The sequence below is a fragment of the Trichogramma pretiosum genome, unplaced genomic scaffold (genome assembly GCF_000599845.2).
Source record: "Trichogramma pretiosum strain Unisexual culture from Peru unplaced genomic scaffold, Tpre_2.0 scaffold1, whole genome shotgun sequence".
NCBI classification, from domain to species: Eukaryota; Metazoa; Arthropoda; class Insecta; order Hymenoptera; family Trichogrammatidae; genus Trichogramma; species Trichogramma pretiosum.
Window position 1 is genome coordinate 1,814,700 of NW_019641703.1, and position 13,427 is coordinate 1,828,126.

The following is a 13,427-nucleotide window of genomic DNA, read 5'->3' on the forward strand; positions in this document are numbered from 1 at the left end:
CGTCCTTTTTTTTTCTCTTTCGGATCCACATACACACGAGTTTTCGACATAGTTCTCCGTTATATTTGAGCGCTAACGGATGGCTTACGAGCATGCATTCAAGCCAATTCAGGCGAAAACGGGTCTCCGCTGCAGATAGTAAAAAAAAACTCTAGCTCAAATTTGCTACCTATAATAAGGTGGCATTTAACGTCAGCACCTCGCCGCACACATGATCTCGGACAGGATATTTATAGCATTCCCATTGAGGCAAATAACTGCGGTCGTGAGAGCTTGCGAGCTTTCGCAACGACCGTCGAGCGGTGGTCAGACAAAGACATGCTTTGAGCAACCAATCCGACCAACTGGGTTAACAAGTCTACACAAGATTTTGCGTGTATAAGCAGTAGGGTGTCCGTTATTTCCCGACTTTTTTGTATTGCTTCTCCCCCCACCTAGATGTCTTCTATTTGATAAGACAATGAGAAAGCCGGGTTATAGAGTTCGAAAAAATGATTTTAAGGTGGCCCCCAAGCGGCTTGAAGCTTACATGTATTTTAAATGGGAAAAACTTAAAAATTTGATTCTCAGCGATAAAAATGATGAAAAAATTTGAAAAAATTCAGCAACCCATGTATTTTATGTATTTTTTGACGAGGAATCGATTGGTGACCTTGAATTTGACCTTGAACATAACCTCAAAGCTACAGCGAACAAAATATTGAGAAAAATCGTTTTTTTTGCGGTAACCCCCACTTTTTATTGCAGATTCGAAAAGAGCGGAAAATTTCAAGTCAAATTATGTCTTTTGATTTTTTTTCAAGGGCATTATAAAGATGCTACAGATACAAATAAAACCCTAATTTTAGCGTGCAATTTTCGAGTTTTTACTAGTTAGGGCTTTATCTATATCTGCAGCGCCTTTTGAATACCCTTGAAAAAAAATCGAAAGACATAATCAGACATGAAATTTTCCGCTCTTTTCGAATCTGCAATAAAAAATGGGGGTCACTGTGAAAAAAACGATTTTTGGTTCTCTGTAGCTTTGAGGTTATGTTCAAGGTCAAATTCAAGGTCACCAATCGATTCCTCGTCAAAAAATACATAAAATACATGGGTTGCTGAATTTTTTCAAATTTTTTCATCATTTTTATCGCTGAGAATCAAATTTTTAAGTTTTTCCCATTTAAAATACATGTAAGCTTCAAGCCGCTTGGGGGCCACCTTAAAATCATTTTTTCGAACTCTATAACCCGGCTTTCTCATTGTCTTATCAAATAGAAGACATCTAGGTGGGGGGAGAAGCAATACAAAAAAGTCGGGAAATAACGGACACCCTAATAAGCAGTCGCTGCCGTCACCTCCTAAAAGTGCTTCTATATTTTCTTGCCGACGATAGTGTCAACCTAATTGTTTTGGGCGTATGGCGAGCACTCGAGAGGGCTGGTGGCGTGCGAGGTGCTGTGAAGATATAATGGTATATATAGAGCCAGCAGACTCGAGTGTCGAAAGCTCGCGAGCAAGTCGAAGTTTTGCCGATAGATGCAGTTTACGTATGCGCTATATATGTGGCAGAATCCCGAACGAATCTGTAATATGTCAGGTAAATGTATGTGCTTATTCCAACTGAGGTCGTCTTCGTCGATAATAATGCAGCACGATAATATTCGTGCGCACAGCTCGCAGTTAACTAAAGGGATCATCGAGCTATTTGGCAACAATACTCTGTACTATATTGAGGCAGAGCATAGAAAGTGCTTACTCATGAGCAGCTATATGCAGTAATATCAGCGTGACAGTAATTGCCCGAGTCTTGTGTCGCGTTGCTCTCGGGATCAGCTATACGTAGCTGTTCTCGTCGATCCGTCTTGAAGGGATAATTTGTTTAAGTTTCGTCGTTTGCGTGAGCATGAACAATAGAGGTTTTAGATGAAACTGTTGGATATTGCAAAGATTAGTAAAAATTAACAATAGTTTCATTTTTAGAATCAATAAATGTATTGTAATATCCTCGGATATTACTATACGGATATACGGATCAAAACTGGCAATTCTCAGAACTTGGAGAACTTTTATATATTCCAAGAACTTTGATTCTTCTCTTTTGATTTATGAAAATTCGGCCATGCGCCATCTAGCGGTAGCTTAAATACATATTAGTATTTATTTTGTTAATGACATGGTTATCCGATGTGTCCAAGGAGACTTACGTAATATATCATGTTATCAAATTTATGCCGCAAGAACGAATAAAACTTCCGATAAGATTATCTTTACGTCAATTCTAATTTCAATTGTTCAGTAATTTTCTGTCGACAATACACATTTCGATGATTAATTCTAATTATCACGATTCAGTGCAGTTTATAATTCAGAATATAAGTTAAAAATTGATCAAATATGATTTTTGCCCGAAAGTCACATTTTGAAAGTAAGCCTCTGATCAATACGTAAAAATAGACGATGCGCCATATAATGAAATGTATTGCCGCGCGTACGCCTGTAACCAAAGGATTCTATATTTCTCAATTTATTGCTTGTGCGTAATGTTCGCCAAGTGTGGCATTACTTTACAGGATATATACAAAGTATATAAGCGCCAGGGCAAATGCGTGTCTCTCTCTACCTTTCTCGTCGTCTCTTTCGCTCGTTGCAAAATGCGAAAGAAAAAGAAATGGATAAAATGAGAGCGAAAGGTTCTTTGGGGGCGATATTCTCGAAATCGATGACGCTTCGCTCGCTCGCTGCTGCTGCTGCGCCCGTAATAGTGTACTTTGAGGGTGGCGTGTGCAGCGCGCAGCTACGGCTAGAGAAGAGAGAGAAGCCGAGCTGTTTTACATGGCGAGCATAGCGATGCCGATGCTGCTGGTGGCTGGCTGCATCAAGATATACTTGGTTTATATATATATATGTCTATAGTCGAACGAGTGAGCGCCTTACACGCAGTAACGCTGGCAAGAACTGCAAGCGCAAGTAGTAGCGAGCGTCTACTACTGCTGCTACTACTACACTTCAGCCAGCGCGAAATAGCTATCTTTCCTCCTGAGAATCGCTTCACTTTTTTCTCTTCGCTCACTGGTCTCTGTATATGGCCGATTCTCTGCGAAATCGAATAGCTTGAACGCAAAATCATTTTCCTTCAGGCATGAAAAATATGTTATTCATGATGTCATCAAATTAAAAGGAATATATATAACAAATTTAATTCCGTCTTGGATTTAAACAATTATTTTACCTGTGCCACTTGTAGATATTAAAAATACAGATACTCGCCATCTAGTGGTAAAAGCCTTAAGTGGTATTATCGAATTTAAAATGGTTAAAAATGTGTCTAAATTTTTCGAAACAATTAAATCTAATCCAAATTGATACGGACGATTATTACCGAAAAATGTATATACACTCTAAACCCAAAAGAGTAATTTTCGAACCTCAAAAGAGTAATCTGCGCAAATTACTCTTTTAAAAAGAGTAATCTAACGCAGATTACTCCTTTCACTTTCACCGTAGAACTAAAAAGAGTAATCTGCGCCAATTACTCTTTTAAAAAGAGTAATCTAACGCAGATTACTCCTTTCACTTTCACGCTAGAACTAAAAAGAGTAATCTGCGCGAATCACTCTTTTAAAAAGAGTAATCTAACGCAGATTACTAAAAAAAGGTAAAAAAGCTTCATTGACTGGTGCATCGTGTATTTTTCTTCCCTTATTTTATTAAAGAAAGTCGAAAGTAAAACATTCTGCAAAACTTCTATTCGATAAAGAAAGACATTTACTATTATAATCCATCTGAATAATAGCCTTTAATATGTTAAAAACGAATTGATTAAAGCTAAATTTAAGCAAACTTTTTTGAAACCTTTCATTCACTGGCTACGTGAATCAATATACAATAAAAAATATTCTTTAATATTCAAAGACCGTAATCTGCGCGCAATATTCTTATGCGCGAAGTAATCTTTACCAAAAAGAGTAATTGCCCACTCGGCATTTTTCAAAAAAGAGTAACGTGCGTAGATTACTCTTTTTAGTTCTAGCGTGAAAGTGAAAGGAGTAATCTGCGTTAGATTACTCTTTTTAAAAGAGTAATTCGCGCAGATTACTCTTTTGAGGTTCGAAAATTACTCTTTTGGGTTTAGCGTGTAGCTACTTGTTCAAGAAAATATTTAAAATTTTTGTAACGTGTCATTGTGTCTTACGGCTACATACAAATCATACGTTTCAAAAAGCTTGATAAAACGCCGAAAAAGGGCTTAAAAACGGAAAATAACATAAAATAGCCCGTTTTATAAGATTTTTCCCCCAAATTTTTTGATTTATTTGTTATTCTCACATTGTTTCTTTACTGTTAGAGTCAAAGACATAACACAAAAGTGTAGCAGGCATCTAAAGTGCTCAGACTCTTTTAGAGTACTTTTTTCTTGCTAGGAATCTTTTCAAAATCATCAATTAGCACAAATTTGACTAAAATGACAGTTCGGATGATGGACGATTTAGAAATTTCTAATAAAATTCAGGGCCACGTATATGACATCAAAACCAACAAGTTTTTCGTGAGTGCAAAAAAAAGTGTTGCTCGAATCGTTCGATTTCGCAGAGAATCGGCCATATATCTACGGTTTTTCTTTCCTTTCTCTCTATCCGCCTCTCTATCTCTGCATTCGCGTGCACGCTCGTATCACCTTTCAGCTTGTTCTTCTTTGAGATCATTTTTGTTTGTGACAGAAGCGCCTGTGTTACTCGAATATATTATATACGTATACCATATAGCGAGCTCGCGCGCGCGTAAAGAGAAACACCGTCTAAAGCCACACGCCTGACGAAATAAAAAGAAGAAGAAAAATAGACGAGAGCGAAATTGAGTGGGCTTGCTGTTACTATTTCGCTCTCGAGTGCTTAAAAATAATGAGTACGCTTAGATTTGCCAAAGCGCTAACGCGTTACACTTCGGCGAGGGGGAAAAAAGTTATTCCCTACTCGAGCCACAATCGAGACTCGGTGCGGCTACAATCTCCGCGGTGCATTCTATGTAATACGCCTCAAAGAGACCGTATTCATCCAATTTGCTTATTAATTTGCTGCTTTTGTTTGATGAAATTTGTCTAGTTTTTTCCCCAACTGCGTGTCTCGTATACATCTACGTACTTATTCCACGAATGACGATTGCCGCAATTTTTTTTAATTAACGCTACCTATACTTGTACTGATCAAAGAAATTGTTACCTCATAATTATCATCAAATGAGACATTATGTTTTTAATAATTCACTACACTAATTGCATCGTGAGCATTGCGTAGAATTATCAATCCAAGCTTCTGACAAGCTCATAGGTCTATAACTTGAAGATTCAATCGCTACGTTTTATAATGATGAATAAAACGATACAAAATTGTTTTAATGTAGTTTCAACAGTTTACAATGGTATGAACAATTGATCTACTACTTAAATGATTTGTAATTTGAAGATTTGGATTCAGATCAACAGAGTACATCGAAATACATCATTCGCTACATGGAACCTCCTTATCGCCTATAGACTATTTATCAAGGATTACCTTACTCGAAGCGATTATAAGATAAAATTTCCCCTTCTCAAAGAAGGTGCGCTCTCCAAAATTATTTTAATGTACTGAATGAAATTCAGGAGATGAGATATGCAGACTTTCTTCTTAGAGTCAGTGCAGTACTCACAGCCTTCCGTAACACACAGACAGTCCGTGTTCGTGGACTCAGCGACTCGAGGCGGCACACGCAACACCGACTCGCGTGTGTTCAAAAGTATGTAGAATTTACTCCCGCTAAGCCGATTTTTGGGATTTTCTATTCACCTATCTACGCGTTGGCTTTCCATCAAGCAACGACAACAGCATCAAGAGCAACGAGTACTTTGAAACAAGCGAACAAATACGCAGCTCATACTCGGTACCAAGTTTAGATTCAATCACAAATGGAGAACTTCGAGACTATAGATCAGATTGATGACTACCACGACAAACTAGTGCGAGAGTATGAAGAGTTCCGTAAAAAGCATCCAGCATACCAAGCGTGGAAGTTGGCGTTACCGAATGGTGGCAAAGCGATCGGCATCAATCCGGCTGACGCTCCGGCCGCTCCGACATTAGCGTCCGCCGACGTAGAGGCCGCCAAGGTCAACGAGGACAACGAGGACGAGGAGTTGTCGATTACTAAAACAAAATGCGTAAGTCTATGCTTGCCGCAGCGAGTGTGAATTCTCTCGAGCTCACGGTCAAAGTAATTTTTGATTTTGTTTTTTCATTCAAAATTATTTTAACTGTTGCTTTTTTCAGGGGAGGGCGTTTTGTAACTGGTTCATTGCCGTGATGTTCATTTTCTTTATGTCAATTTTAATATACGCTAGTTACTTGTGGCCTCCAGTCTTGATCATAATGGTCTCAGCCATCTTGACCTGTTATGTATGTGAAAGATGTTTTGAATGTATGCATAGAGACAAATTGAAAAAAATTGACATGTCTGGATAATTTTACAGAAATTAGGTGAGGCACAATTAAGGACGTAGTTTATAGTATACATACGCATGAGCTGTATAAGTAGCAGCGTTGTCATAGAGATGTAGATACAAATGGCGGTCGATCAGCTGATTATGGGTCCGTTCAGCGGGTCCGTTTTATCTGTAGATAAATATTTTAGATTAATAAAAAATTGCACATTTTCAATGTTGCCGTGTAATAGCTGTCTTGGATGGAATTTCCACGATGAATAGTAAAGCTGTTGAATTCATAGCGCGTACTTCTTACTTAATTGCTATACTTTGTCATCTCGTAATTAAGATAATATAATACATTAATCTAAGTTGACTACAGTGCCTCTGTCGATTAGACACAGCTGATCATCTGTAAATCGGTCATTTGTATCTATAGCTCATTACAACGCTGATAAGACTTATCCGCCTCGAGTTGATACTAGCGATCAGTATAAGACTGATTTTAGATGCATATAGCAACCGTGACTTATATTATACAGAGCAGACGAAACGACGCAGTATTTTTTTTTATTCGACAGCAAAATCAACGATTGATGGGTAGCTGCTATTATTAACGAGTAGTATATACTCGGTGCATAGCGAGTAGCTGCTACTGAATGAACGAAATATGTAACTGGCACTCGATAAATCGAGCTCTCAACGAGTAAAAGATACGCCTACTCACATAATCTCAACTCAAACACGTCGAGTAGCAGAAACTTGTAGGAATTACAGCCAACACTCGATTCTTTTTTCAGAGATTGAAACTTCACGTAAGCTTAATCTGTAGGTTAGTAGAATAGATGCGATGGTTATAATGAAAACTTTAATAAACTTTTATGAAACTTTTTGATTTCATGGTAGGACAGAAATTTAGGTACATAATTTTATGTAGAAAAATTGATTAACTTCATTTGTAATTTAATAATATAAAAATATATTATAAGGCTAATTTAAGCAATTTTGAAAGATCTAATTTAGAAAACAACAAAATAAAGACATACGTTAAACTTTAACAAAATTTTTCATTTTTACTCTGGATTGACTATCCTCTCAATAAATACTTTATTTTTTCAATTTAATTTCATCTTACACTTTGTTTTATGCGTATATTAAAAACAAAAATGATTAAGTATATGATATAGGAAAAAATTTCTTTAGTCTCAAAAAAAATGATATCCTCGCATAGGGGTGAAGACCCGTAATATATCACGTTAAAGGTGGCGACGCTCGTTCAAGTGACACGATGCAATTTCTTAATCGTTATACGATTATAATCTTTGGGCTATTCATCCATCAATGTGCCAGAAACCGCAGGGCTGCAGCGGGCAATCACCGCACGGAGAAAAGCGGCTAAAAAAGAAGAAGCAGGAAAACGATGATTGCAAAAAAAATGATGGGGCTCGCTCGACTGAGTCGGAACTTGACGACAAGTATAGTCGGCGGGTATTAGACCTTAGGCATTACTTATTGCTTAGTTTTTTCACGTAGAGATCTAAATTATTTTTCGATCTAAAAAGGTGATGAGTTATAGCCCTTAAATGCTTGGAATTTTAATTTGAAAAAATATTTTCGATGTGTAATGAAGTCCTTTTAAATGACAAAATGTGATATTAATGGTACTTCATTGAAACAATTAAAATGATGTTTCGAACCTTTTGAATGTTGTTTTTCATAAATCAATGTGATGATCAATTTTTGCAAAATTTCAAATTTGAAATATCCTTATGTCGATATTATTTGATTTTTTATTGTTTTTAAATAATGACGCTCGAAAAAACTGTGCATACTTTTAAAATAAGTAATATTTTATTTTTACCAGGTAAATATATTTACAGGTATTAAACAAAGCTACACTTACTGTATGCTGAAGGTTTAATTTTTGGATGGTAAACGAAGCAACAATTTAATTTTATAAAAATAGCACAGATAAATAAGAATCTGTGTTTTAATCATGACATTTCTCACCAAACTCCCATATAATACAAAATCATAAAAAAATGATAAGCGTAAATCACCCTAATTGCATTTATGTATGGCTAAATTTTTTATCATTGTATGATTATTATTCTTATTATTATTCTTATTGATGATTTTATCATTTTAAATTATATTTTATCATGATTATACAGCGCTTCGCTTCATTATGAACATTTATTGCAACGTATCATACATTTAATCAATTATTTTCTTTATGGCTGCAGCTTCGAGTCTGGATGTCACATCTTACCCCGAGAGCACGCGATCGTAGAAAATGCCAAAAAAACGGCCAGCGGTTCGTATCACGTTTCTAACCAAGCTTTTTTTTTGTTTTCAACTTTTCACTTATGGAGTGTGTTTTCTGAATTTTAAAACAAGCCTCACAACTCTACGCGTCTGTGAAATTTCGCACGAAAACAGAAATGGACGTTAATGAAGGTTTTTTAACGCTCTTGATTCAAATAGATGATTCTTGTTGGGCGATTTTCAAAAATTTACTGCGCGAGTTTTTTCAGACAAATAGTAGTAAATCAACAAAAATCAATTTTGCATCTTCACATATCGTTTCTTTTTAATTTTTCATGGAGCGTTGAAAGACTTCAAAAACATCTATTTCAATTCATGACATAATTCAGCAACATTTCGCAGACCCGTGATATTTCTACTCTTATCATGTTCGATTTTTTGCTTTATTTCTTATTCAATTTTTTAAACTTTTCATAGCATCGTACAATTTTACATTTTTAATCAAAATCATTTGGCTTGATTGCACTTGCATGTTTAGTTTGCAGTTTTTTATCACTTTTTTACTCAGTAGCAGATGATTGAGTTTAACAATATCAAACTTACTACACTTTTTTACTTACATCAACATAAGAATTTTTAATACTACAATAATTTTTAATTCATAAAATTTCTTTTGGTGAAATTAGTTTTATCGATTTAAATGATATTAGGATTAGAAAATATTTTCCTATAATAGTTTATTGGTAATAAATTTTAATCGACCGAATGGTAAGTTCTAATTGATTCAAAATCTCATAAAATTGTAAAACGTTTGGTTCGCGTGTTGAAAAAAATAAGTAGATAATAATGTACCATGTACATTACCACATTTACTCTGTACACAAAATGATACTTGAAAATTCAAATGTGAATTTATTACAGTATGGTCTCTGACTATATTTCAACTATATCACCTCAAGCAAAATTGTGAACATATGATAGTTTATCAATAATTTACACGTACTACACAAAAATAAGCAATACCAAAGATTTAAAGATTTTGAAATATAAAATATTTCGATCTTTATTTTTAAATTTTCTCATGCGTCAAAGAATTGATTGATTTTCAAAATGTTCATTTTATTCTATCGTGAAGAAACTAGTGATCCATCTATCATACAAGAAAAAGTAAAAACAAGAACCATCGGGTATCGAAATAATTTTCGTAATTTCAAGCGGAAAACTCATTTCTATTTTGCATCTGCCCCCGTAGTTTCTTTGAGAATTTTGGGGAGGTATAAAGAACTGATAGAGTAATCAAGGTCTCCTTCAGTCAGTGAAAATCCCTATTACATCTGAGAGCACTCACGCGCAGCGAAATTTTCATTAGTACAGACGAAGTAATTTTTGGCCAGTAGAATTACGTGAGCTCAACGCAGACTACTAAGCTCATTTCAAAAAAATCCATGCCATCGAAAAAGCCCCCCCTCGGACTTAATAAGCAAGGATACACGTGCGTGCTCGACCCATCTCTATTACACACCCTGCCTCAAGTACATGTCGCGACCCAATGACCAATCCCCCAAAATGTCGAGTTCTATACGAGTGGGTGTGTGTGTGTGTGTGTGTATGATATAAGTAGATACACATTTTTTTTCGCGCACACTTTTACGCGTACGAGTGGTATATATCGGACAGTATATGTATATCTAAAGGGGGAAAAGTCGATGAAACGGCTACTTGGCACACCGGAGCGTCATTTCCAGCAAACAGAAGAGCAGTAGAGATAGTCGTCGGACGGTCGCGATAAGTCCAGCTCAAAGCGCGCTCGGGTGTGTATATGTACTTTAACACACATACGAACACACACCCGCGCGCTCGCTTGCTTGAGCTGTCTTCTTGTCATTGTCAATAAGTGCAAAAACGTGCCTGTATTGTGTGTTGCCCGTGTCGCAGCAGCGGCAGATATGCCTCTCGAAATATTATCCGCTCGGCGTCTACTGTCTCACGTATACGGCTACAACCCTTGGAGGAATAGAAATCGGCCAAGCAACTCTCACGTACGTACACACAATAGCAAAAAAAAAAAAAAAAAAGAGAGAAAGACAGAGAAAAAAAGTTGAGAAAACTGTATCGGTATTTGCGAGCTTATTGTCATGTGCCGCTCTCCTCGCGATGAAATAAGAAGCTAAACACGATTGTCATTTTGAAATAGAGATACTTTCCTCGACTCGTAAAACACACGTGATACCCTCGATGTAACACGTTTATCCATCTATATATGGTACAAGAGTGCTGCTGAATTTCCGTATATACGAAAAATTGTCAGCTCCGGACTTGATTGATTCGCGCGTTTGTTGTTGCCCGAGCGAATAGCGAATAGCGGGTATCGATCGATACATGAGCGTTAAGATCCATGTGCATACGTAACATTCGATAACAAAGGTTTTGGAGAGCCATCGTTTAATCTTCCGCAAGACAAGTGTAGGTCATTGCTTTTATCGCGCACGCACACATGCGTAACGCACATTACAATGTACGTACATACATCGAGGCAATCTATCATGGCGCAATGGTTTTATCATAAATTGCGCGCGACCCCCCCGCGGACTTGTCTGCTGCTAGTGCCCCGAGAGTGGTTCATATCGAGCGTAATCAGATTAAAGATATACGCACGCGCGTATAATTTGCATTGCGCGCGAAAATATTTTCCCGCTAATTAAGTTATATATTCCGCTTTGAAACCCGCGCCGCTGCCCAGTAGTAGTAGCGAACAGAGTGTGCTCGGACGTACGGTCCGCACACACACACACACACACACGTACACGATGAAACGAAGCGGGGGAGAAACATACATTTGCTATATTAAAAACATACGCATTAATGAGCAACTTGTCGTACTTTATTAAACGTTACAAATCACTGCCGCTAGCTCGCTAACTGATATATTATTATGTACGTTGTATATTAGAGTGTCTGGGAAAAAGCTTGTATTATTATATACGAGCTCTCGACGAATGAATAACGATTTTCCCTTGCTCAGACGATATCTTCCGCTGCCAGCTCTCTCGATTGGCATTATTATTTATTAATCTCTATATACACCAATGATGCAGAATTTTTTTGCTCCCACCCGTTTTTTTTAATGAGCTGCGCGAGAAAAAAATATGTCACGAGCGATATTTCAATGGAGACTTCAAAGTTGATCGATGAGCAACCTTCGTGAAACCTGCCTTATCTTGGCATCGCGAGCGCAGAGAGCTTGCGCGCATTCTTTATTATACACTCTCCGGCGAGGCAAGAGTGTGTACATCAATCAATTAGTTCGGTACTTTTCGGTATTTTTTTTGTTTTTCTTAATTTTTACTTTTTAATTTTCGAGCACTCACGCTAAGCGTTGGAGTTCGAAAAAGATGTATTTTTTTCTGTATAGCATAATGAAATTAGCTCAGGAAGCTTTTTCGAGCCAATGCCACGATAAAAGCTCGTGGAGCTTGCGCGGAGGTTGGTTCGGAATCTATACTTGGGAGCGGTAATTGAAGGTACAGTGCCAAAGCTTGCCAGTTTTCTGCTGCGCTTATCAGTTTAATAATTTAATCATTATAAATCCAAAGCTAATTAAATATAACGAGATAAATTTTGTTAAAATGGATATAGAAAAAAAGAGTCGAGCAAGCAGAAACGTGCCAGCGATATGTCTTCTTTTTTTTTTTTTATTAAATCTACATTAATTATGATTGAGCTTTGTGCAATAAGCACAAACGCCGTATAAAATAACATCGAAAATTCAGAGCGTAAAAATCGACGTCTGCTATGGCAGCTCGAATAATATATATTATACGATAGTCGCTCGCGCGCGCAAGCGAGTCACGCCGAGTCGTGCTCGGCATACGAAACAATACGTGTATATACACGAATATACGCACATATATCTCGTGTTGTTGTTGCGGGGGTGGGTGTGCGAGTCTAGGCGAGCCTGGTTAGCTTCATTCAGAGTCATAGGTCAGCGCATGGCTCGGACTCTCATCCTGTCTCTCTCTCTCTCTCTTTCTATCTCTCTCGTTCGCGTGCGAAACGTTGCGCCGTGTACATGCTAGGAGTTCATATGTATGTTATATGCGTGCACGAGCCGATTGTTCTCGCTCGACGCAGCTACTAGGCCAGCAGCGAGCGCAGCTCGCCAATGAAGCTGACCCTGGGGAATTCATTCGAATGGTCCTCTTTGATAGGCAAGAGAGGGACACGAGGTAAGGGGAGCGAGGGTTCGATTGGACTGGCAACTATACTTTAATTGGCTCTCTTGTCGCGTGCTCGAAAGTCGCTATCTTTCGCGCTTGCGATTGCCTCCTATTTCAAGCATATACATACAGCATTACAATTGGCAGCAGCATCAGTCGCGCTCGAGCGCAATATAGCGGAGTAAACCGTACATTTATGGCACGTCTGCTGTATGCGCGCGAATCCGAACTCTATAAATATGACACGGTGGCGGTACGGCATAAATACACGCGAATGCCCAAGCGATCGCCTGATTGCTTTGTGTATCTGCGCTCGCGCACATATGGTCTATATGATAATTTAGAAGCGATGTCGTAAAAGTTCGGCGAATCGACGTATTACACATTTGTCCTCTTCTGTATTTATTACTTTAACTAGCGACGATATCTAATGGACGACGATACATTCATTTGATCTGTGCAGCGCGGGCGGCACTCGCGGTGTGGCCAGCGTCTGTTTATCG

General features: G+C 37.7%; 2 protein-coding genes across 7 annotated transcripts in view; both read left to right on the forward strand.

Annotated features, from left to right (window-relative positions):
• Positions 1-13,427, forward strand: part of LOC106656289 — a 99,047-nt gene that overhangs the window by 1,643 nt on the left and 83,977 nt on the right. The window lies entirely within an intron of this gene.
• LOC106656304 lies at positions 4,128-7,496 on the forward strand. 2 transcript variants are annotated; one of them, XM_014377217.2, is made up of 3 exons: positions 4,128-6,178; positions 6,288-6,494; positions 7,021-7,496. In XM_014377217.2, the coding sequence occupies exons 1-2, from the start codon at positions 5,927-5,929 to the stop codon at positions 6,477-6,479; spliced, it is 444 nt and encodes a 147-aa protein (XP_014232703.1). In that variant the 5' UTR covers positions 4,128-5,926; the 3' UTR covers positions 6,480-6,494; positions 7,021-7,496. The 2 variants fall into 2 exon arrangements, with proteins under 2 accessions (XP_014232703.1, XP_023318570.1); XM_023462802.1 differs by having other exon boundaries at positions 6,288-7,496.